At 33.7% G+C, this 26348-nt stretch overlaps 1 protein-coding gene across 2 annotated transcripts; it reads left to right on the top strand.

The window, feature by feature from the left end:
* Positions 1-420: 420 nt before the first annotated feature.
* LOC113864902 (structural maintenance of chromosomes protein 6A-like) lies at positions 421-25143 on the top strand. Of its 2 annotated transcripts, XM_027499126.1 has the most exons (28): positions 421-784; positions 988-1093; positions 1642-1775; positions 2344-2399; positions 8097-8183; positions 8257-8577; positions 8756-8875; positions 9181-9315; positions 10167-10243; positions 10332-10407; positions 13757-13831; positions 14009-14113; positions 14522-14691; positions 14791-14893; positions 16119-16231; positions 17149-17353; positions 18104-18235; positions 18919-19033; positions 19147-19232; positions 19322-19417; positions 20772-20908; positions 21027-21129; positions 22067-22146; positions 22251-22329; positions 22567-22624; positions 23164-23261; positions 23490-23584; positions 24834-25143. In XM_027499126.1, the coding sequence occupies exons 1-28, from the start codon at positions 631-633 to the stop codon at positions 24889-24891; spliced, it is 3174 nt and encodes a 1057-aa protein (XP_027354927.1). In that variant the 5' UTR covers positions 421-630; the 3' UTR covers positions 24892-25143. The 2 variants fall into 2 exon arrangements, 1 of the variants encoding a protein (XP_027354927.1); XR_003504935.1 differs by lacking the exons at positions 23164-23261; positions 23490-23584; positions 24834-25143 and having other exon boundaries at positions 484-784; positions 22054-22146; positions 22567-22623.
* The last annotated feature ends 1205 nt before the right edge of the window (positions 25144-26348 follow it).

Genomic DNA, 26348 nt, shown 5'->3' with positions numbered 1-26348 from the left:
AAAACAAAACAATACAACAAAAATATAATAATGAAATCTTATAATTGTTATTGCAGTAGTTGAAGGTTTGGGTACAATACAGGAGGTTTTTTACGAGAGCTTTCACTTGCTATTTTCACTCTTACTCCCATTGTATACTAAATAATACATTATTAAAATTGTCACATGGTTGAAAGATAAAATACGTTATTACAATTCAAATAAATTCTTAAGAACCTTGTTCTTAGAAATACTTTTATATTGAATTATTGTCCTTAATTAATTATTTAATCATGTATTGGATCGTATAATTATTATTTTCTCTTTAATTAATTATTTAATAATTTTTAAAATTTCTTTAATCAATATGTAATTTTGTAAAAAGATTCCTAAACCCAACTCCCAACAAATTAAAACAGCCCAACCCAATAGGAAAAACCCTTCCCTTCAGTTCCCGCCATTCAGAATTTTGCTTTTGCTTTTTTTTCTCTTTTATTATTTTGCTTCTCTCATAAGTCGCTCTGTTCTCTTCTTCACCGCTTTCAATTCCATTCGTTAATGCGCTTTCTCTCTCTTTTTCTCTCCGTGTTGGCTTCGATTCTGAGCTGAACCATCCGATTCCTATTCCGGTGGAAGAAGGAAGCATATCATATGATGGGGGAATCCAGTTCTAGGGTTTCCCCCACTCTTCAGCATTCCACTGCAGGCATCATCAAGAGACTTCGACTCGAGAACTTCATGTGCCACTCCAGTCACGAGACCGAGTTTGGAAACCACGTCAATTTCATCACCGGGCAAAATGGAAGTTAGTTTTCCTTTCTTTTTTTTTTTTATTGAATTTTCTGCTTCGTTATGTGTATGTGAACAAGGCTATTCGCGATGCTAGTTCTGAACCTTTTTACTTTATTTAGGATTTAGTGTTTAGTGTCATGGATTAGGGAAAAATAATGCTGCCTCAAAATTGTTGTCCAATGAATCATTGTTTTTGTTTGGCTTTTGCATTCACAGGTGGCAAGAGTGCAATCCTAACTGCATTGTGTGTTGCTTTTGGTTGTCGAGCCAAAGGGACTCAAAGGGCATCCACTCTCAAGGATTTCATTAAAACTGGTGCCAGGTAAATGTACCATTTCTACTCTTTCGATCTCTTTCACTTTGCATGGTGGGGTTTCTTTGCCCATGACCCAGTGCTGGTGTTCAAATGGATAATTTGAGCTTAGAAGGGGCATTGGGGTTCCAAAGGGATTTTCAATGAGGAATTTCTCAGTAAGAGAATGGGTAGGGATAAAATAAAACGTGCAGCCATTTTAATGGAAAGGATCCAGAACCTGAAGAATCAAGGTTCTAGACTCTCGTATCCAAACTAGAAAATGGAAGAATTGAACCAACTTCTAAAAACGGGTTTGAGGCTAGTGGGAATGGGAATCAGTTTTTCTTTAATTGTAGTTTTTACATGATACTTTTTTTGAAGTGATTTATATTACGGGGGAATTAGAATATCACGTTTTCTTCTTATATCCTTTGGTAAGAATATTTTTTACTTTCTTCTTTCATTAAAAGAAAGAGCCAAACAAACAAATTTGTTAAAATTTCCACTGGAATTGTAAATGATAATGGCCAATATAATGTTTTTACACAGTTATTTTTTCTGATGTCTCTCTGTAGTAATGCTGTCATCCAAGTTGAAATTCACAATGAAGGAGAGGATGCTTTCAAGCCTGAAATATATGGTGATGTTATCATTGTAGAACGTAGGATATCTGAATCCACAAGTTCTACTACATTGAAAGACCACCAAGGTGTGCTTGCTTGTGCTTGTAATTGTTTTCATGAGACATACTATTTGTTATGTTTTTGATGGTGCATGAACACAGTTACAGATGTAAACAAAATGACTTGAACAGTGGAATGTCAGTGTATGGTGAGTGAATACAAAATTGAGTGGGTTCTAAAGGGGTTCCAAAGAGATATTTAGCAAATTCTTGTAATTGCAGTTTAACTTGTTGAATTTAACTTTAAGTCGATTTCCATGTACTCATAATTTCCTTCTTAAATAACTTATTTTGAGCTGCTGTGATTTGATTTAAAGAATTCCAAACGATTTATCATTCTGCATGTTTTCTTTATTATTATTTTTCAATTATTTTATCTGTTTGAATATTTTAATCCAACTTTTGTATATTCTTTGTTGATCATGAATTTATACCATATTGGGTGTACTGTTTATCAAAGAAAACAATACAATCAACAAAGTTTTGAAAGGTTATGAATTAAACATTTCAGTAATCCCATTGAGAAGACTTTCTGTGAGTGATTTTCATGGATGTTTTATTCACTGTTATATTCTTTATCTGGGATTGTTGACAGGAAAGAAAGTTGTCAGTCGGAAAGCAGATCTTCAAGAAATCATTGAGCATTTTAATGTAGGCTTTCTCTTCTATGGCAGTGTTTTTTTGAATATACTATCTTATATTACCGTGTGATATCTTAACTTGGGCGTATGCTTTACTGCATTGTAACAATAAAAATGTTAAAAAATATTAGTGGTGGTATAGTTGGTTTCTAAGTTATCTTTATGAAGGTGGAGGGCTGGAAGAACTAATGTACTTGTTAGTAGGTCATGCCTAATGATCTATTTTATTGAGAAGTTGTTTTAATTGAATTCATTAATAAAAGCCTCTGTTGTGTATATGTGGCTAAAATATAAGATATCCCATCACTGTGTTCACCCATAGTAGTCAATTCTGAATAGCTTCATGGAATGGCTGACCCCAAAAATGCTATAGTGGGTAGTGTAATGACTGTTATTTTGAAGATTTGCAATACACCTAATATAAATTACACTACACATTGTATGCTGAAAAATAAGATAAAATACCCAAATTAAAGATATGAGCTGAAAATTATACTTTCAGTCCTTTGGAGGGGTTCAAGAACAAAACAGAAAACAAAAACAAAACAGAACAGAGTGGGTCTTGCTGGAAATAAAGGCACTAATATGTGGGTCTCGCTGAAGATGAAGATGACCGGAACCTGGCTGGAAATGGTGACCTGCACTAGATTTGGGCTGGAAAAAGTTGCTAGCCACCATGAAGCTCACTGGATGAAGCAAAAGTTGTCAGGGATGGTGACCGAGAGCACCTAGGGTTTGATAACCTTGAGTTCAAACAAGGCAAGGGCATGAATATATTTGACATTTTCATCATGTATAAGATAGCGGTTGTGATTTGCTGTGAACGCGGCCATGATTTGCATAACTTTGACCGTTATAGTGATTTGTGTCGCTTTGCTTTGCTCCATTGTAGCACACTATCGACTACTATGCAATAGAGTAACCCACAATTTGAGTGTGACCTATATCTTCATACAAGAGTAATTTTTATGGAGCTCCTTTGATGTATTTTAAAATGCAAATTATCGCATTCCAATGTCCTTCACAAGAAGAGTTAAGATAATGACTTACTACATTGACTACATAAGAGATATTTGGATGAGTGACAATAAGATAATTCAGTTTTCCAACAAGCCTCCTATACTTTGATAAAAAATAGGCTCTCCTTGACTTGGGAAAAATTTAGAATTTAGGATCTAAAGGAGTGTCTACAGGCTTGGTACCTATCAATACAGCTTACTCTAAATCATCCAATGTTTACTTCCTTTGAAAAACCAGAATGCCTTCTTAGATTGTGCCTCCTCTATTCTCAAGAAGTATCGAAGTTTGTCAAGATCTTGTTTGAAAATGATGACATAGATGTTGCTTTATCTGTGTAATAATAACTAATAACCATGGTGATCATTACTAGTAATATCAATGTCATCAACATAAATAATCAAATAAATGCATCTTGAGGCATAATGACGATAGTTGAGTGATCAATTTCACTTTGAGTCATTTCAAATTCTTAAACTACAATATTGAAGTGATCAAACTATGCCCAAGAAGATTGTTTAAATCTATATAAGAATTTTTGGAGATGACAGCCTAATTCAAAATACTCCCTCTGAGTAACAAATTCAAGATGTTGTTTCATATATATTTCTTCTAAGAGATCATCACGGAAAAATGCATTTTTGATATAAGTTGGTAAAGGGGCTAGTGACGAATTATAGCGTTAGATAAGAATAGGTGAACAAAGACCATTTTAGCTACTAGAGAAAATGTATTACCATAATTTAAACCAAAGATTTGGGTATAGCTTATAGCCATCAGACGAGTTTTAAGGTGATCAATATAACCATCAAGGCCAATCTTAACAGTGTAAATCCATTTGCAACTAACAATAGACTTCTCCAAAAGAAGAGGAACAAAGTCCTAAGTGTGAATGCTTTGAAGTGCACACATCTTAGCGATTGACACCTGTTGACAACCAGAATGAGAGATAGCATCATTTGTAGTTTTAGGAATAGAAATGAAAGACAATGAGGAAAAGACAAGTATAATTGGAAGGAGACAAACGATGATACGTTAACGCAATATAATGAAAAAAGAGATTACAAGTAGAGAATATACTTTTTCGAAGAACAATAGGAAGATTAGACTTGGGAGGTAAGGCCAGAGGAAGTGGAAGAATTGTTGTCGAAAGTAAGTCTAAAGAAGGCACATCAATGACTGGCGGCGGCAAAGAGGATGTGTGGTTGTGTTTGTGGTATACCTACAAAGGATGCTGAAGGAGACTATTTGAAAGAGATGATGTTTTTTATGGTTGAGAAATAATAGAAATAGGAGGAAGAGACAAAAGGGAAGTGTGATAGATTCAAAATGAGATTTAGAAGGTGAAAGAGAAGGAGAAGACCCAAAAAACAATCGACTAAAATAAGGTAACAGCAGTTGAGATGAGATAACGATTAAGAGTCAAAGAGTAATACTCATGACTTTTTTGCGATTGAGTGTAACCAAGAATAACATATTTGTGAGTACAAATAGAGGGCTTGTCAAGTCATTGACTAAGATTATGAAGAAACTAGTGGATTCAAAGACACAAGGAGGAAGAGAATGTAAAGATTAATCAGGAAACGAGAGAGTGCAGTATTTGATTGTTAAAGAAGGAAGAAGACATCCAATTAATTAAATAATAGGCTATAAGGACAGCATCACTCTAAAATGATGAGGAATATTATTTTAAAGAAAAAGAGTGTGAGTAGTTTCATTAAGGTGTATTTTTTCTTTGATTAATTCCATTCTGTTGAGGGGTATGGGTACAAGAAGTTTGATGAAGAATGCCATTATAAGCCATAAAATTTTAAAAAGCTTGAGACAAATATTCACAAGCATTATCACTATGCAATGTACGAATGAAAACACCAAGTTGATTTTTAATATCATAGTAAAAAAATTGAAATATAGTGAGTAGTCCTAGAATCAAGGACCCATAAGGCAAGACGAGTATGAGGAATATCAATGAAGGGATTATTGGTGTGCACAACGAAGGTAGTGGAGCTAGAGGACGCTCCTTGTACCTGTTAGGTAATCCCCCTCCCCCCTATTAAGAGTTTGTTTAAATATATTACCTAGTTAACCCCCATTAGTAGTTATTTAGTTATCCATTAGTTGGTTAGTTATGTGAGTTTGAACAAGGCATGTTGCCTATATATGAGAGGGGAGATTAAAGAGGGATGGCAGGTGATTTTTGAGAGGAGATTGGGCTTTTATGGAATTGGGAGGTGCAAATCCTCAAAGTTCTGCAGTGTATTTTTTGTATTTAGGCTCATATCTAATTTTGCTTAATAAAGATATGTAGTTTCTATGAACTAGTATCAAAGCTCTCAAACTAGGGAGCTGTGATACATGGTCCACACTCAGATGGAGTCACACTTGTAGGAAATGGAGAGGGTTCTTGAAAGCTGGAAGAATGAAAGGGAGGCTGAGTAGTTACAAGCATCTAAAGATAAAGAAATGCAAGAAACAAGGGAAGAACTTCTAAAAGCACAATTCAAGAAGATAGAAGAGACAATAGAGAACCTTGCTAACAATATGAACAGAATCGCAAGCGAAAGGGGTGGTCCTTAGCCTAGTGGAAGTGGAAATGGGGGCGCACCAGGTGGAATAGAGGAGGAAGGCGAGAACTTTAAGGAGTTAGTAGGAGATTGATGTAGAAGGTTTGAAATTCCTGTTTTTTGTGGCGAAGATGCATGAGTCGGCTAATTGGATAGAGAGGTACTTTCATATTAAAAGGGTCACCAAAGATGAGAAATTGCAAGCAATGATGGTAGCTTTGGAAAGAAAGGCGTTGTGATGGTTTCAATGGTGGGAATCTTGCACTCCTAATCCATCATGGGAAGGATTGAAGGCAACACTAACACTGATTTGAAGATTTCAACTTTCTATGACATATAATCCTTTTGAACTATTATTAAGCTTGAAGCAAACAAGACCAGTGGAGGAATTTAGGGAGAAATTTGAATTGTATGCTGGACCTTTGAGAGGGACAGACCCAGAATATTTGATAGGGATCTTTCTTGAATGGGTTGAAGGAGGAAATAAGGGAAGAGGTGAGGTTACATGAACCAAATTCACTATTTGACATGATGGACAAAGCTGACATGATTGATCGAAAGACTCTGGCCTTGAATAGCAGAGGAAGTGTAGTAAGGGGTTGGCCAAGTGGAGAATACAGAAATACAACTGCTGCAACTACAAGAACAATCACACTTGAATCTACTCCAAAGAATTTGCCAACAGGGACGGTGGGAGGAGTTTCATCTGCAGTATCTTCCAACAATATATTGGGAAAGCCAAGGCTTGAACCGAGGAAGAATTGGAGGATTGAGGCAATTATCAAATGAAGAGGTTCGGGACAAGTTAAAAAAAGGGTTATGCTTTAGATGTGATGAGAAGTATGGACCTGAGCATGTTTGTAAGAATTAATGTTAGCATGTTATGATAATGTAGATAGCAGATGAGGATGAGGCAAAAACTAGGGATTGCTAGAAGCAAGATGAAGGGAGTTATAAGGCTCTTCAACTATCTTTGTACACCATTGCCAGGCTTTGTTCCAAAATTTCATGGAAGCTATGGGGGATGATAGGAGGAAGGAAGGTGGTAATACTCATTGATTGTGGGGGGAAACTTATGCTACTGTTGCATCTCTAGCTATGGGGAAAAGAGACAGCAATTTTTATGCTTTAGACAGTGGGACCCTAGTGGAGTTATGTAATCCTTCACCTTGAGGGCAAGGTGAAGCTTTAGAGAGGGGTGTTAGGTGAATTAGTTTGAATAAGGCATGTTGCCGGTAAATAAGAAGGGAGATTATCCGCATGTGATGTGTGAGAGGAAATTGGGCTTTTATGGCATTGAGAGATGCAGACCCTCGAAGTTCTACAGTGTGTTTTGTAATTAGGGTTAATCCCTAATTTTTCTTAATAAGATATAAAGATGAGCCAATGTTGAGGGCATAACTAGGGGCACATAATGCTACTTGGGCCATGAGACAAAGCAAAACCAAGAGAAACTAGCGTGAATATTGTAAAAATGCCAAACAATGGCTAAAGGAAGCAAAAACAACCAAACTACCCACAAATCCAGAAGGAAAAGGAAATGGCTGTTGGTGTCAGTGAAGGTTGGAGAAATTGCGTCACGTGCTGCCACCCCCTGCAGTGAGTGAGGGCACATTGAAGCTCCAATCGATGTAGGTCCAGCTGTGTTGGGTTGCGCATGACGAGCTGGTTCAAATTGCATAGTCACCAACCGTAAAGTCACCAAAAAAAGTTTTTGAAACAGTGCAAAAAGTTGTTAGATCAATATACCAGTGGTAAACAGTAGTGAAGAAGACTGGAAACCATAAATGAAGACATTTTCTGGTAAAAAATTTTACTAATGGGCAGTAGGCCCACCAAAGATATACAAATTAAAGTTAGTCTCATGTTAGGCTCTAATACCATGTTGAACGGGAGAAAAGTGAGAGAACATGTGGATGAATCCATGTGTTTCAACTATATAATGGAGCATATATTTATGTTGATAATAGCAATAATTACAAAATATTTACATAATATTCAGTTGCCTAATTAACATAATTACAAAGATAAACTTGCCTTATTACTATAATTACATATATTTAACAATTCCTTTTCCTGTTCTTTTATTTTTCTTGCAACTTTTCTTCAATCTATTTGTTTTGCAGATTGATGTGGAGAATCCTTGTGTAATTATGAGTCAAGACAAAAGCAGAGAATTTTTGCATTCTGGGAATAACAAAGATAAATTTAAGGTTACCTCTTCATGTTGATGTTATTATTTTCTTAAAGCTTATTAAGAAGCAATGCTGACACTTCATTAAACAGTTTTTTTACAAGGCCACACTTCTTCAGCAAGTCAATGATCTTCTGGAAAGCATATCCAATGAAATAACTACTGCACATGTAATAGTTGAAGAATTAGAGACTGCAATAAGGCCCATAGAGAAGGAACTTAATGAGCTGCAAGTTAAAATTAAAAGTATGGAACATGTTGAACTAATATCCATGCAGGTTCAGCAGTTAAAGAAGAAACTTGCGTGGTCATGGGTTTATGATGTGGACAAGCAGCTAGAGGAACAAAATGTAAAGATTGAAAAGCTGAAAAACCGGATTCCTACTTGCCAAGCTAAGATTGATCAACAACTGGTATGTATTATTTAGGCCTTGTGCTAGTCTCTCAGTAAAGTTTTCATACTGTATTTGTGGTTTAAGAATATGACTTTCCATACTGTATTTTAAGAATATGTCTGCTATTTTCAACTGTTTCTATTTCTGTGTTTATTATATTACATGGCAATAAATTGGACTATAATTTCTTTTGCAGCATTGCATTGAAAAGTTAAGGGAAAGCTGCTCCAAGAAGAAAGTTGAAATTGCAAGTATGTTGGAAAAGACATCACAAGTTAAGCAAATGAAAGGAAATTTAAACCAATCTGTGTCTCTGGTATGTTGGAAGTGAGAGATTTTACTGCTAATCACCTTTTTGTCAGATGCTTTTGGACAATATGTAGATGAAAGTTTCATAGCATAACAGGACTGATAATTTTCGTTCTTTGTTTTACCATTTCTGATTTATGCCCTGTTACTTCAGCTTTATGCTTGTCGTTTTACTTGAACTATTGGGTCTCGGATACTTTCGCTTTTAGGATGATTATTTTTATACTTTTATCATTATCATGCTTTTGATTTTTATTTCTCATACTTGTTGTTCTGTCTGTTGTCAATTCATTTCCTCCCACCCCCATGAAGGCCAAGAAAGAAGCACTCGAACTTGAGCACGACTGTAAATGCAAAACTAGCAACATACAGAAGATGGTAAAGCAACTTAAAACACTTAAACAACAAGTGCAGGATATTCAGGAGCAGCATGTAAAAAATACCCAGGTTTCTCCAATTCCCTGGTTATGGATAATTTGTTTGTTTATGGTTCTTGTTCCTTACTTTATGTCTCTGCTACTGCTTTATTTTCTTTGTGGTGTTTTTGCTTATTTTTCCAATTTAATTTTTTATAGGTATCAAAAGGTGTGGTTCTTTTCTCTGACTAGTAAAACATTTTCTTTGCTTGTTGGTTTCTTGCGATACTTTTTCACGGCTTGTCATTAAATTTGGATATGATAATTCTTACAGTATGAAACAAAATTGCAAATCCAAATGCTTTGTTTTCTTTGTGGTGTTTTTGCTTATTTTTCCAATTTAATTTTTTAAAGTTATCAAAAGGTGTGGTTCTTTTCTCTGACTAGTAAACATTTTCTTTGCTTGTTGGTTTCTTGCGATATTTTTTCACAGCTTGTCATTAAATTTGGATATGATAATTCTTACAGTATGAAACAAAATCCAAATCCAAATGCTGATTCTTGAATTGGGAAAGATCTCCAATTCAAAATTGAAAATAGTTTAATGTTTTTCTTTACATAATAAATTGTAATCTCATCCAGTTTTAAATGTTGAAAATATGATGCAGTGTTAATTTTTTCTATATAATAAATTAAATATAATAATTTTCCAAGTATTCAAATTAAATAAATATAATGCATAACAAGACATTTTTAACAATATTGATGTTTGATATATCATGTTAACTTTGATGTTTCAAATGTCCAAAAAACATTGCTATTGCTATATCACTCTTTGTACCCTGGTTTTGATCTACTTCCTAGTTTGAAATGACTAATATATGATAACAGTCCCATTCCTTTTTATAAGCTTAAATGCTCTTGTTTTTCATAATAATGCAGGCTGAAGAATCTGAATTGGAGGAGAAACTGAAGGGGCTTCAAGATGAGGTTCGTGCTGCTGAGTTAGAGCTGAAAAGGTTAATGATTTTATTGTGCAGTTTTTCATATTTGTGTGTTTTACTTGAATTTGAAGTTCCATTTCCTAATAGTTTGTTCCTGTGCTAGATTGAAAGAAGAAGAGGCTTTGCTAATGAGCAGCATACATAGGCAAAATGATGAAATCCGAAAGATAGCTGATAAGGTGTGTTGCTAGATCTGTATTCTCTTGTTGGTTGTTGTGCCAACAAATTTTGTTTATGGTTTCAGTTTTGGTTCCTTTGATGGAATTTTTTGACAAGCTTTTTATACTTTTTTATTGTAAATCTAAGTCTTGTGTAAGCTGTATATAGGGGCAAAATCTTCTCACACCAGTGTATGTTTAAAAACTATTATACTTTTCATTTAATTTACATTTGACAGATTATAATTTATTATTTTATTGGCTGTTAAATGTAAGTTAAAAGAAAAGTTCAGATCGAGTGTAAAAGTTTTTAAACTTACACTAGTATGAGAATGATCCTTCTCCATATATATATATAATATTTTTTTTCAAATTTTAGAATGTTGAAAAGAGTTGATTAATTCTTTAGAATAAACTAAACCAAACATGCAATAAATCTGAATTTTGGACTTTAAGAACCATTATCAATAAATTGATTTGTACAGAGTAACAGATAATAAGCTGCAAGTTTCTTTCTTCATGATGAGTGCTGGCTTTGTAACCTTTGGAAAAATGAATTTTGCACTTGTCATGACTTAGATTTACAAATGTGACACGCTTGCTTGTGCCCTGTTCTTTATGTTTTCCACTTTGGAAGATTTTTTGATTTAAAAAATGAGCAATTTTGTTGGAGAAAACACCAGGAAAATGCAAAGAGGGGAGGATGAAAGGTTTCCTACATTGCAGTCAAACTTGAAGAAACTATGAACATAATGAAACAAAAAATACAATAAGTCTGTCTACTTTCTCATGTAGCAAATGAAGTGTCTGTCAGAATGGCTATGCAAAGAACTGGGTGTGCTTTCTTTTTCTATTTTTAATACAATGTTTTTTAAAGAAAGGAGCTATGCCAGAAATCCAAAGCAAGACCATCAATGTAAGCCTATCAATAACAGATATAGGGTTAAAGGATGTCAGTTTTAGCTTTGGTTAAGTTTCCTAATATGCTTGTGTAAAATTGTATGCACTGAGCATCATTCTGTTACGACTGACAACTGTTGGTTGGTTAGTCTCTTAGAGGGGTTTCCTCGGAATTCAGATCTCTTTAGATAACTTAAAAAGTAATTTACATTAGATTCATAACTCTGGTTCTCTCTGAACTGTTCTTCATTTTTGGTTATTTTATTTCTGCTCTGGAAATTCTAATAAATGAGCACCCTTAAAAATGCTAGCATTGTGCTCCAACAAAATATGCTAGAAAACAGCTTAACTATGCTTTATAAGGGCCAATTTGTACCATCTGATTCTATAGTTTTCTAAAATTTTGGATGCATGATGTTTTTATGAGTCCAGATACTTAATTAGAATAAGAAAATTTAGACTCTTGATGCTCTTGGTGTCCTCTTTGCTGGCTTACTCTTATTCTCCCTAGAGTGAGATTTTGTTAAGGATACTATTGCAAGGTATGGGACTTGAGTCCCATATTGGAAGTATGAGATTCTAATGTGGGGTTTATAAAGCCTTGGGCTCTTCCATTACAATAACTGGTGTCGTTTTCTCAATGTTCTTATCAATTGGTGTCAGTGCCTTCCACCATGTCTTCCAACTGCAAACAAGCAGTGCTGGTGGTGATGCCGGCATTGCAGTGTTTGCTTGGGACCATAGTAGTCAATAGCGCAGGGCACCGCTATGGTGATTCAGTTGCGTTTTAGAGGAGTAGCTGTCGCGGCTGCTATGGAGATTCAGATTTGCTCCTCTGTTTTTTAACGTTGGCGACTTTTGAGGGGGACAATCTTGGGATTTTTCCTCCCCTCGTAGTTTTTGATATCTTCTCTTTCCCTCCTCACGAAGCCCTAAGCCCTCTCATTCTTATCTCTCAGTTCTCCTTCATTCTGTGTTTTCATCTCTGTTCTTTGTGATTCCACTGCTTTCAGTGTCCTTCCGCTCCAGCAAGGCTTCTAACGCGACAGAGACATTCTTCATTGATCTTCTTCATCTCTGGTGAAGCCTCCAACCTGACCCAGACTGTTTTTAGTTGTCTTCTTCAAGTCCAGCAAAGCTTCTGATGTCACGCAGACATTTCAGGCCATCTTCTATATCTCAGGCGAAATTTTTGGCAAACCTGCACAATTTCTGGTGACTAAACATTCTCTTTTTTCTATTTTCCTTCTCAGCATATATATGCATAGTTTAATTTATATTAGGTATATTTAAAATGCCTAAAATAGTGGTCATCCCACTATAGCAATTTTGGTGTCAGCTGCATTATGCTGGATTGATTGACTACTATGCCTGGGACCAGTCAAAGGGGCTAGTGCACAGCCAGCCCACGTGAGCGTCGGGGCTGCGGAGCATGGTGGGCTTTTAGGATTCGATTGCAAGGCATGGGACTTGAGTCCCACATTGGAAGTATGAAATTCTAATATGGGGTTGCCTTGGGCTCTCCCACTACAATAACTAACTTTTGTGGTGTGGTTCTAATATGTGGTTCTTATCAGATTCTCTCTTGAGAAGTCTTTATTGAAATTGTAAAGCTCTCTAGAAATCCAACCTTTAATATAGAAAATGTTCTGGATGAAGAATCTGTTGCTTGTTTCTGAATCCAAGAATCTCTGGCTGGTCTTCAAATCTGCAGAAATAATTTAAAATATGTTTTACAGGGGTAACTAGAGTTGTTAAGACTGTAAATTCTGTAAACTCCTCCAATTTATGTTACAGTATTTATATAGTATCATCTATAAATGCTGTAATCTATACTTTTATGTTCACACTCTATATTTTAGCCTTCATATGTTAGCATGGTTATTTGGTTTTTCCTTTTAATGTGTTTTGCTGATGTGACAAGTCATTTTCACTGTATACTTGAGCAGTGGAGAAGTTTGTTAAAACCTTTTCCCTCTTTTAGTGCATATTGTAACCACCTTATCCTTATGGGATACATTTCCTTTTCATGATGGTATAACATCATCAATACAAATTCTAAAACATTAATTTCTCTCTCATCTCTGTTATACATCCATGAACACCAGGGGCTATTCTCAATATTTCCCCCTGATCATTGGGTTTAATTAAATTCTTGGAGCTTGTTTCTCCCTGTATTCAAACTTCCATCACAATTTAATTTGAGCAATTGCTAATACATATACTTTATAAGGCATTTAATGGTTTGTTGTTTGAAGTTGAAGAAATTCACACTCTGCAACATAAGCAACATTAGTTTAATGCATTATGTTGTTTCTGGCCGTGGCTGAATGTACCTTCAAATTATTAATTTTTATGACTATTGGCTTGAAGATGTATTTTTTTGGCAGTTAAATATCATTTTGGAAGCTCTTCTGTTTTGTTTATTTTAACATTCATTTTGTTAGTATAATTCATTTGCTTTTTGTAGATCCATGCTCATGAAAAAAGATATCATGGTATTACACATCAAATCCATGATCTTCAGCAAAACCAAAGCAATCGGGTATGGCAAATTTTGCTATTTTTTTAAGCTTAGAGTGTAGGTTTTTGTTTTCATGTTTATGTATTTTGTTCATTTCCACATTAGATCCAACAGACTAAGGACATTTTCATCAAAATTCCTTACTTTAGTGTTCCATCAACAGTACTTCATGACTTTGACAATCTTATTCTGAAGCAGATTGCTGTTTTTGGAGGAGATAAAGTGATGAATCTGTTACGTATAATTGAGAGATATCATGAAAGGTTCAAGATGCCTCCGATAGGTCCAATTGGTGCCCACCTGGTAATATATTTTGTGATACCATCTTGTCATATCTTGCACATTGCTTTCTTGGTTTATACACAGATTCTGTTGGTTTAAATCAAATGAAGTATCTTCTATGGACAGCTGTTCCTTCTTGGAGAAAGAAAAAAAAGAATATGGTGATATAATTATACAATTTTAATTTCATTGGTCGGTATTTTTCTCCAGTGAGTCATATTTGGGATATAATATGGTTTATTTTCTTCTTTTTGGGTTTCTTCACATGGCTGTTTCTGTAGAGTTTAATTGTCGTACTAAATTATTATTATTTGCTATTGCTTTTTATGGTTTAACTGGAGTTGCTTAAGATTGATAAATGGGCTGTTGTATGTTAATTACTTTCCTGCCGTTCAAATTATTATTTGGATTGTTTATATGGTTTAACAGAAGTTGCTTCATGGTAATAAATGGGCGGTTGCCCTTGAATATGCCATTGGGAGATTGCTCAATTCTTTTATAGTGACTGATCACTCAGATTTTCGTCTTCTGAAACAATGTGCAAGCGAAGTAAACTATGGTCACCTTCAAATTATTATTTATGATTTTTCAACCCCGAGGTACACCATTAGCTCCTTGTCTGTCTGGCTGTCCCATTCTCTTTTCTGCTGGTTATGTCTAATTGTGATAATGTTTTTTTTTTTTACTTTATGATGTAGGTTGACAATACCACATCACATGCTTCCTGATACAAAACATCCATCAATACTTTCTGTCTTACAATGTGAGAATCACACCGTGACTAATGTCTTAGTGGATCTGGTAATTGAATAATCTTTGCTTATACTGTAATTAATATCCTTTTTCGCGGATTTTATTCTTGCTTATTGAAAGGAAATGGAAGTTCTTTATAGATTATGCTTTTTTTCTTTTGTCTTTTTCCATTCTTTTCTAAATGCTGCTTTGGGACTTGGAGGATAACTTATACCTATTCTTTTGAATCTCTTTTATTATAATCTCCTTTATCATAGTAATTTTATGTTCTATGCTTTTTGACTATTCATTAATCACTTCCAATATTAATTGTATGCTCAGTAAGCCCCATATGATCTTACATTATTCTGTAGCTGTTTCTTTGTGGAATTCTTCATTTGGCATTTTGGAGAGTGCCAAGTTTTCCCTATGTCCTTGGACTAGTTCTTGTTGACTAGCTTGGCTATATATGGGAGAAGAAAATGAAGCCAAATTCTTGTGGCATTTTTATGCCTCTCTTTGGTGTATGTGACTGGAATGTAGTTCTCTCATCTTTTAGGATATTTCTTTGGTTTCACAATTTGAATGTTGGGCCGTCAACAGATGTCTAATCCTGTAAAGTTCACCCATTGGTTAGGAATAGAACTAGAATACTTCTTATAAGGCTTAGACAACCCTCCTTCTTTGAGCTAGCTTTTGAGAGTAAGTTAGGCCTAATTTTCTAATGAAGTGCTCCTCTACCTGTTCAACATTTTCTTAGACCTCATAATTTTGTTAAACAACTTTGTCAGCCAACAAATGCCTTTATCTTGTATACCTTTCAATACCTCAATCAGTAAGTATATTAATGATCTGATTGTTTTGCCATTATCTGTCTTCTTCAATGCTTCTTTTAACTCAGGCTCCTTAATTCTACCATAAAAGCTGCATTCTTGGGCAAAAAACTAGTTTTATATTTGTAATTAAAAGCTGGTTTGGCATTTTACATGGTAAGTTGTATCTAGACAAGGCAAGTTTTATTGACAATGTATACCAAACATATCGGCTGGTAAAACTTGAATTAAAAAAAAAAGTATTAGAAGTCTCTTCATCTTAATCAATTTCTTTTATACAAGTTTGTATGTACATGTGTAAACACACACATGCTCTCAATTAGCTGTGTTTTTCTGATTTTATCTGGTGATTATGCTTATCTTCTTTATGTGGAAGAACAAAATGTGGTCAACAAATTAAAAAGGAAATCTGAGTTCCTTATAATTTGTAGGCATTTCTAATAAGTTTATTACTTCTCTAGGGAAATGTTGAGAGACAAGTGCTTGTTAATGATTATGATGCTGGGAAAGCTGTTGCATTTGAACAAAGGATCCGAAATTTGAAGGAGGTCTATGCTGCTGATGGATGTAGAATGTAAGTCAATGTTAATTGACATTGCTATCCGTGTGTCCTACATGCATCTCTGGTTGTGTCAATAGATAATTTCTTATTTACTTGTGATTCCTATTTAAGTGATATCTTTGAGTAAAATACACAGTTGGCAGAAACTTATAGATTTAGAGATGACAAGGTTCTATTTTACTGATTGGGACAGTGCTTAGGTTCCAGTATATATTGATTTTGAGTTTCTTGGGTTGAACTATTGATTGCTTGGCAGGAGAGTGTTTGTGAATTCCTTGCCATGGTGTCTTAGGTGTCTCTCTTGTCAGTCTGGGCTTCCCTTTCCAATCTTTTTACCCCCTTTCTATGCAACAAACAAAAGGTTATTAATATTTACCTTGGTTATTGTGTAGCTACTTTCTTTCTTGCAATATGTATGATCGGTGAGTTTCCTTGACACTGTCTTAGAGGCTTAGAGCCTTAGTGATAAAGTGTTTTGGGATTAGGTCCTTGTTGCAGGCTTGCAGCCATTCTTCCTAATTAGGAGTTTCTACAGAAATGGTAGTACTAAAGTGGTCTTGTGCATTGTTAATATTCCAAGCACAAAGCGCTGTTGGGTGAGGTGGCAGGTTTGAAGATATATAACCATTTTTTATGTCTAAATGTCTGCCTATCAGCTTAACCTTACAGGCTAGTTGGTCCTTGATAGTTCCAATGTGTTGAAAATTGAAATACAATACTTGTCTTGTCTGTTAGCATATTTTCTATTTTCTTTCAATACCAAAAGCATCTGTGTGTTTCCAAGCTCCAACCCCTTTTGTTGATTCACTACATAAGTTTTAGTGTTCTGTAATATGGCTCAAAGCCTCAGATTGTTGGAAATCTCGTGTATGCATGCATCTTCAAGTTATAAGTTAGGAAGTGTGTTTTCTAATCTAAGTTCTTTCTAGGTTTTCGCGAGGTTCAGTGCAGACTGTTCTTCCTCCGAATAAGAGGCAAAGGACTGGTCGTCTTTCTGGTTCTTTCGATGATGAGATTGAGAATCTTCATATTGAAGCATCTGATGAACAAAAGGCAGCTTATGACTGTAAAAAGAATAAAAGAGAGGCAGAGATCAAGCTTGAGGAGCTTGACAAGAATATGAATTCTATAAAGGTAAAATATTGCTTAGATTTTATACTATTGAATTTTTTTTGCTTTCTTCAAAATATCTTTTGAAATAAATTTAGCATTATTGTGCTGTTTGCTTAATTTTTTATGCCATTTTGGTCTAAGTTCTATAGTCCATTATTAACAACTATTAGGATGAAATATAACATTTCTACGAGGATAATATTTCATTTTAAAGTATGTTTTCAGATTTCACTAAAAGAGAAAGATCTGTGTCTAGGTGGTTTTTCGATTGCTTTCTTCCTATGTAATTGGGATATAATCAGGTCTGATTTGCTAAATTTTATCTTAATGGTAAAATTGAAGTCACTGTGATCTCAACCTTTATATAACATCGTGTGATCTCAACCTTTATATAACATCGTTCCTAATAAGAACAGATCAGTCAAAGTCAAGGATTTTTTTCCCTATAAGTTTAGACTCAAGTGTTTATAAAATAATATGCAATGTCAATTCTTTAGTTTTTTGGCTTTCGATATAATCTCATACGAGAACTGCTTTATCCACCTACTATTTCAGCCTACAAATCCTCCTATTCATATAAAAGTGTCATGCCTTCAAAAGAGAGAAAAATTTTAAAATGTAAGTTAATTAATACTGTTTAGAATACTTGTCACTTTTGTGTGAGTAGGATAATTTGCAGACTGAAACAGTAAGAGGATATGACATTTTTCATCTCATGTTTACTGATGTGTGCTTCGTCTGCTACTTGTTTTGTTTTCTTGCTTCTTGTAGAGGCTTTGTGTAAATGCAGGAAAAAGTTTGACTTCTAAGAAGTTTGCTTTGGAGGAGGCAATGCATTTGCGCACTGCTGAAAATAGTTCAACACCTTTGTCCTCCGTTGATGAGCTCATTAAAGAAATTTCAGTTTGTTCCCTATCATCTATTCAATTCTTTAACAAGACATCCTACTTTTTCCGTGCAGTGTTATTAACAGTTTGGTGAAGGCACAAACATTTGCTGAAAATATTTCCATTTTGTGCTTGGGGGTGGGGGACATTGAGGGATGCAACTTTTTGGTGGATCATGTCTTTTTCCCCACACTTCTGCTAACAGTAGGTAACAAGAACAGAAGAGCCGAAAGGGGAAAAAAAAATAAAATCAAGACAACTTCACATTAATGCCCTTGTTAATATGAGCAAAGTAATCAATTGTCATATAGGAAAGAAACTTATAATTGGATCTGTCATGAAAATAAACTAGTTTTACAGTAAGTTTTGTGTAATTGCTTTTGAATTTTGCTCAAATTGTAGTGATAATCTTATAGAATTTGTAAAAAAGGAAGGATATTGTGGTAAAGGATTAGAAATTGTAATGAAGTTTACTTTTCAAGCTAGTAAGTATGAAGAGACATTAAAACTGAACAATTAAGGAGACTTTATTTGAATACTAGAGTTGTCTGAAACGTGCTTCTTGCTTCCCTGGGGATTTTTCTTATGCCTTATGCCCAATTTTTTTTTTAAAACATGGTGCTGGTCCCTAATGCACATTTCATAATGCATTCTTTTAATTGTAAGTATAAAGAATGTTTTATTCTAATTGAACACTAGGAAATTGAAAAAAAAATAAAACAAGAGCAAATGACATTGGAAGGCCTTCAGCAAAAAGGGTGTGAAGCAGCAGGAAAAGCAGATGATCTTAAAGTAGAATTTGACAAACTGTGTGGTATGATATAGTACTATTTATTTCTTTTGTGTGTGTGATCATATGCAGTTATGCTGATTCAATTGTTGAAATCTCATGTGATGCATATTCTATTGGATGCCATAAAAATGTAGAATCAGCAAACGTGGAAATTGCTGCCCTAGAGAAAGCTGAGTGTGAACTTATGGAAATTGAAAAAGAAATGGGTTTGACAAAAAAGGTTTTTCTTTATTAGTGAATACCTGACAATATCTTCTATCCTTTTATTTTTAAATTGTGTTTGATGTTTTTGTTAAAAAAAATTTACAGGCAAAGGATCATTATGATGGTGTCATGAAAAACAAAGTCTTAGTTGATATTAAGGAGGCAGAAGTACACTATCTTGATCTTACAAAGAGGCGCGAGGTGCTTTTTGATTTAGATTAGTGATGTAAATATGTAGATTGAACCATCATTTATCTATATACCTATCATTTATCTATAAACCATCATTTATCACATGTGGGCTTATATTATAAATTAGATTATAAAAACTATTTTTATAAGCTTCCCATAAGATTTTTCAATTGCTGCCTTGGTCAATGAATTGGAACATAAGCTTTTAGCTTGCCAATTCAGAAATTATTCAAAATAATACTTACTGTTTTTCCATGATGTAAATGACATTTCAAAATATAAATTGTTGGGCATGATCACGTCTGCATAATTTTCTTTTTCTTCCTGTTTGGATAGCTCATTTGGGAAAGATTTGGACATCAGAAAACCTCAGGACCCATTGGTTTTTGTAATGACTTGTTTCATGTGTCATGGAAACTGCCATTGACTAGTTCTCCCAGATTGATAGCCAAGCGATACAAAAGTATGAAATTATTCAAAATGTCCAAATGACACTAAATTGCCAATAAATACCCAAGTAACTATAACAACCCAATTTATATAAATATCCTGTTATTCCTAATCCTGCAAGCATGCCCTATTCTTATTCTTATGCTATATTGCATCAGAAGAACAAAGATCCTACTAGAGCAACAAAGGGCACAAGAAGCATTACCAAGAAAAGAAAATGTTTCAGCTCAGAAGAGCAAGTCAGTCCCATTGCATGTTTGACATGGAAACATCCTTGAGAAACCCAATGAACAAAAACTTTCAAGGAAGCCAAGACAACAAATCTGTGCCGTATAAGCTCTGTATGGAGAAATATGTGGTTATAAATTCTGGGATTTTCTTCAAGCTGGATACTCCATACTGCCGTTAGAAATGCACCACTCTAAAGGACCTTATTATCCTTTTAACACTCAGTTGTGGATACAAAAAGAACCTTCCATCTTAGGCATTTATCCAGCTATCTCTAAACTTCCCTAGAACTTGTTTATTGTAGTATCATTTGGACTCACCTTTTCTGTTTAGTATTGTTAGACTCTGGATTTTAGGCAATCATTCTTGTTTCTGTCCAACCGGTGTGACTTTTTGAATATGTTTTTATACTTTATATTTTGCTTGTATATTCCCATCCTTTGATGTCTTGAAATTCATTAGTACTTGTTAAAAAACAAAATTATATATTTATGTCATGAAGATCATCTTACTATTTATTCTATGAAATCTGCTGTTAGCTTAACCAAGTCCCCAGGAAATATGAATTATGGGATTTTTTAAACTAAAATATAAGCATTTTCGGATAGCTCCCTATGTATTTTAAATTATAATAGGTATATTAGTACCTACATATTCCTGATGCCAACCTTGGTTGAAACTGCAGGAAAGTGTTGAAAAGGCTTCTATAATTTGCTCGCTGAATGAGCTTGATTCATTAGGAGGTTGTGATGGGCATACCCCAGAGCAAATCAGTGCCCAATTGGAAGGATTAAATCAGACTCTTAGACGTGAGAGCCAAAGGTATGACATTATAATATTGATTTGCATTGTTGTGTTACTACATCTCAGCAGAACTTGTTTTTCTATATGTGTGAGTGCCTGTATAATGATTTTCTTTGTTTTTGGTTTCGCTTTGTAGGTATTCTGAATCAATTGATGATCTTAGGATGCTGTATGACAAAAAAGAACGTAAGATTATAAAAAGGCAGCAGGTTTACAAAACACTTCGACAGAAATTGGATGTATGTATTCTTTGGTTGTGTTTATTCTTACCGTTAATGCAATTATTATGGAAGTTGTTAGATATAAAGCCACTTGTGTGCGGTCAACCAAAAGATTTAGCTTTTGGTATTAGTTGCTTCATGAGATACTGCCAAAACCCTTATAACCTTGTGGTCTAGAGGTCAATCCTTTTTATTCCATTAATTTCCTAAATAAATTAAATTTCAGCATGAGTAAGGAATGTGTTGTCCTCACTTCAAGTGCTAAGGGCTCTTGTGTGAGTTGTGCTAGATATAAAACCTTTCATTCACTTATACCCAAAAGCTTAAGCTTTTAGGGCAGTTGGTTCATGACAGATATAACAATTCTACTTAGATCTTTACTTCTACGCACTATGGTTTCTAGCCTTTAGTAATCCTATTAAAATAAATGCTAATGTGGATTAATACCTTTCTTTATTTTTGTTTTAGAACAAGGTTATTTTCTGAAGTTGGGTTATCGGGTTAAAACTTAATGTTAAGACTTTCACTGGGCTATGGTACTTTACAGAAATTACAGTAATGAACTCATAAAGGTTCACATGATGATATTTGTTTTTTTTGTGTTATTGGACTAAGCTGACTGGTAGTCACTTCCTCCAATTTGACGTTGGTTGGTATGTGTGAATTTATCACTTGGGTTCAAGTAGTTATAAAATCTCCGTGGTTTACCATAAAACATGAAAAGATATGTCCACATGCTTTAGATCTTTTGGTTAATTGAACTTACGTAACTACTTTGGCCTTTTATGGTCTGCTCTAGGCAATGGATTATATGTGCCAGTGCATGAATGTGTAATTGTGATTAAACTTCTGTTGGAAACAAGTCTCCATTCATCATTTATTGCAGACACTTTTTGACATGATTTTTTTTTTGTTTAATGGCATTTATGGAGCAAATTTAAGTATTCCATTGCAGGCTTGCCAGAGAGCCTTAGAGTTACGACAGAGAAAGTTTCAGAGAAATGCTACTTATTTGAAACACCAGCTTTCTTGGAAGTATGAATCCTTTCACCATCATCTTTGTTACTACGTTGTTCCACTGTCACAAGGAATTGTTTCTTCCATTTAAAGTTAACTTTTGAAATCATCCTCATGCTTAGATTTAATGGCCATTTGAGAAAGAAGGGGATCAGTGGACTTATCAAAGTTAATTATGAGGAGAAAACCTTAATGATTGAGGTAAAGTTAGTTTTCATTTGTTATATGTATTTCTATTGCAATGTCTTTTACCCCCTTTTCGTATCTGCAAAATTTTTATATTTAGTTGTTAACCTTTTTGTGGTAAGTTGATATAAATTAGTGTTAAATTGTGTTATATGTTAAACTTTGGTTGTTACATGCTTAAATATGTTTCTTAGATTTCAGTGCCTGTGACCAAACCTGTTTCCCTATTTTATTTTGTTTCATTTGTTTTAGGTACAAATGCCCCAAGATACGTCAAACAGAGCTGTTCGAGACACTCGAGGGCTTTCAGGTTTGTTGTAGGATAATAATGATGAATGTGCTGTCATCTTAGGATGAAAAATGAAGACACTCACCATTGTAGGATAAAATATCTGTTCATCTTTCTCTTGTAATTTCAATTTCTCAAAGCAGACAGACTTTGGGAACAGTCATTTATATCAATGTTTTATGTTGAAACTTAACGTTTTAGCACAGGAAAATGGAAAATAAAGAATGACTTCTAACATCATATTATGTAGTAATATGTTTCTCTTTCATAAAATTGTCCAACGCACCTGTTTATACTATGTCCTAGTACTAGCACAGGCCCCATCCCATAACTAAGACTTGTAACCTAATATTTTTTATTCAATGATGAATTAAATGGACATTAATATAATATGTCTAAATAGGTGTTGCTTTCTACTTTTATATAAATTAATCATCATATTCCTCTGGTGATTATTTTTTATTTAACATTTTGGCCATATATTGGACAATATCATTTTATTTTACATCTTCATTAGATGTTGTTTGAGTATATTTATTTATATATTTTTTGATAATTAGGTGGGGAGCGTTCTTTTTCAACATTGTGCTTTGCATTGGCCCTTCATGAAATGACAGAGGCCCCTTTTAGAGCAATGGATGAATTTGATGTCTTTATGGTATACGTGTTTACTACTGTTAACTTAGCATCATCATTATTATTTTGCCTTTGTATGGTCTAAATTATGGTGCTATATTTTTTGTCGCTCCCTTGACTATTATTTTTAGGTGTCATTGTCTATAGTCATTTGAAATTTCACATCCAGTTTCTATTGTGTATTATGTGAAGTTTGGGAATCCATTTCTTAATAAAGTCTCCTACTATGGATTTTGGATTTGATCTTCAGGATGCAGTGAGCCGAAAAATCAGCTTGGACACTCTGGTTGATTTTGCTGAGGCTCAAGGATCACAGTGGATATTCATCACCCCGCATGATACTAGGTATTGGTTTCTAGAATAGACATGATTATTGTTGTGAAGACTGCTAAAGTATTATGCTTCTTGTTATATTGGGGGATTTGTAAGAACTTTACTATCCTGTACTCGACCTAAAATATTACTATAAACAGATTTTATGAACAAAAAATATATGGAAGCAGAAAATGAGAGAATTCTCCTTCCGGGGGACATTGTCCTTTTTTAACTAAACCGTTACTCTGCTTTGTCAAACAACAAATCTGAATCCCCCGGCATTCTACTACTATTTCTTCTAGTATATAAGCTAAGCCCCTGCACTTCCAGGCTTGTTACAACACTACTCTTTGTTCACAACAGTCTCTTCCGGCTTACAACATAATCTTGTTTTCACTGAACCTCCAGGATTACGACACCATTGTTATTTAACAGTATCTTCTGACAAGATAATAGTACTTACAACTTACTCTTACAATGGGTTACAGTAGATAAAAGATATTTGCTCCTGGCAGGCATCTCTAAAGTAAGGGGAGTGCACTTTGGAGGATAAAGTGCACTAATAACCCAGCATTAAAAAAAATGGTTGAGATTGTAATGAACTTTTTATACATGTACTTGATTTTATCAAAATCTCAGCTTTGAATTTTTAATTAATAACTAAAGTGTGCTTTATCCTCTAAAGTGTATCCTCTCACTTTAGAGGATCCAAATCCTTGCTCTAAGAATCACTTAGACTAGATGTTATTTTGTCCTATTCAGTGTTAGCTTGGTTGTTAATCTCAGAACATTTGTTTTCATCTGAGCTTGTAGCCTCCTGTGCCTTTTGAGGCTTATGAAGTGCCTCGTTGAAGGATTCTTTTGAACACGAGGCCAGAATCTTCTGAATTTCTCTTCCTAGTTTTTAGTTTTCTTTTAGTGTATTACAGAAGTTCTTCCATCATTTTGACTTCCGATGACTCTTCAGTTGTTTCTTCTGAACTTCCACTTGGAAGTCTTCTTAGGCCTGAATTGTTCATTGTGTGCCTTATTTTAACTTTTTGATCTCAATGCTTAATTCTTTGTTTTTTCAATAATGCGCTGTCTTCAATAATGCCATATTCACCTGCTTGTTTCCTAGTTACTTCAGGGCCAACAACTTGACCTGTCTTGACTTTTCAAGATTTCTTAGTCTTTCTCATGCGCATTAAGCTTGCAGTTTGTAGACAGCACTGTGTAATGTGTGCAATAGTTGATGAATTCTTGAATCTTGACCGTATTTTTGTGTCTAAATGCACAGCTCGGTGAAGGCTGGGGATAGGATAAAGAAGATGCAAATGGCAGCTCCACGTTCATGATCATTTGTAATTTGCTTTATTTATTGCATCTTGAAACCCCTTTATTAAAATGTAGATTTTTAATTCTAAAATCTGTAACTTTTCTGCTTATAATCATGTCTCCAATAGCTGATAATTTTGTGTAATGTTTGTGATGGCATGTTAAAGGCTGACTTGGACATTTTAAATCACACTTTTGATTAATGTAATGTAACTTAATGTAAATAGATAGGATTATGGTAAAGTTATTCATGGGCCTATGGTGGTCTTGTGAGGATAAGAGGACAAACTATGATAGTTTACTTTATCTTATTTTATTTTTGGTGTGTTGAACATAATGATACCTTTTTATTCATATTTTATAAACAAAATTATTCAAAATATATAACTTTAATACTTTTATGAAAAATTTTAGAAACATCTTTTAAATAAAAAATAATTTTAAAAAATTATATTTTTATATAAATATTTTGAAATAATTATTCGTTTTATAAAATATACTTTACAACTTTTATAATTTTTAAATAATAATTGCTTAAATAATATATTTTAATTTTAAGAAAATAAAGAAAATTATTTGAATTTATTAAAAAAAATTTAATATTTTATGTACATAAAATGTTCTTTTTTATTGAAAACTAAGAAATTATATTAAAAAATTATATGAATTTTAAAGAGTAATTTTATTATTTAAATATAATTTATATTTTATTCTATTATCTTTTATTTATCTTAAACATTAGATGAGATGAGATAAGGTTATTTGCATTATTATCTTAATATGTATCAAACAAAATATCATAAAAGTTTATCGTTTTATTTTTATTCAATTCTTATAGTATCTTATTATGCTTATGAAATGGGCTCTTAATATATATTCAACGTAACAACTTTATCACGTGATGAAAATTTTATCCATTGATGAATGATTTAATAGTTTATTCAACATACTATCTTCCTAAAATGAAAAACACTACTATATGACATTAATTTTACTTAAATACATATTAGCACAAGAACTATTTTAATCTCTTTCCTCTTGTAGTTTTTAAATATGCTTTGGATTCGATGCTAAGTATAACTATTCTTTTATTAAAAAAAAAATTATTGGTTTTCATCGTGGAATGAAATTTGTTTTCTTTTCTTAAAAATTGGTACTAAAAGAAAGCTTGTTAATACATTGCAGTTTTATTAAAAGTTGGTATTACTTCTTAAACTTTCATCCCAACATGTAATTATTCATTTTTATTTTATTTTATTTATTGATGATGAGTTAATAATCCTAAAATATTAAATAATAGAAACATTAAATAACTTGTTCAGGGATAAGAATATTTTTATGGAAGTTAATTTTTATTTGAGTAAGGAACATTTACAGTGTGGTCAAGACAAGTTTTTAACATGACTTTTTTATACCATACATAGCATTTCAATTTGAAACCTTAATAATAATAAGACTATTCAATTAACAAAAGTTG

The sequence above is a fragment of the Abrus precatorius genome, unplaced genomic scaffold, assembly GCF_003935025.1.
Source record: "Abrus precatorius isolate BTA unplaced genomic scaffold, Abrus_2018 Scaffold4, whole genome shotgun sequence".
Lineage (NCBI taxonomy): Eukaryota > Viridiplantae > Streptophyta > Magnoliopsida > Fabales > Fabaceae > Abrus > Abrus precatorius.
Note: the sequence above shows the minus strand (reverse complement) of the source record. Positions and strands in the feature narration are given on the sequence as shown.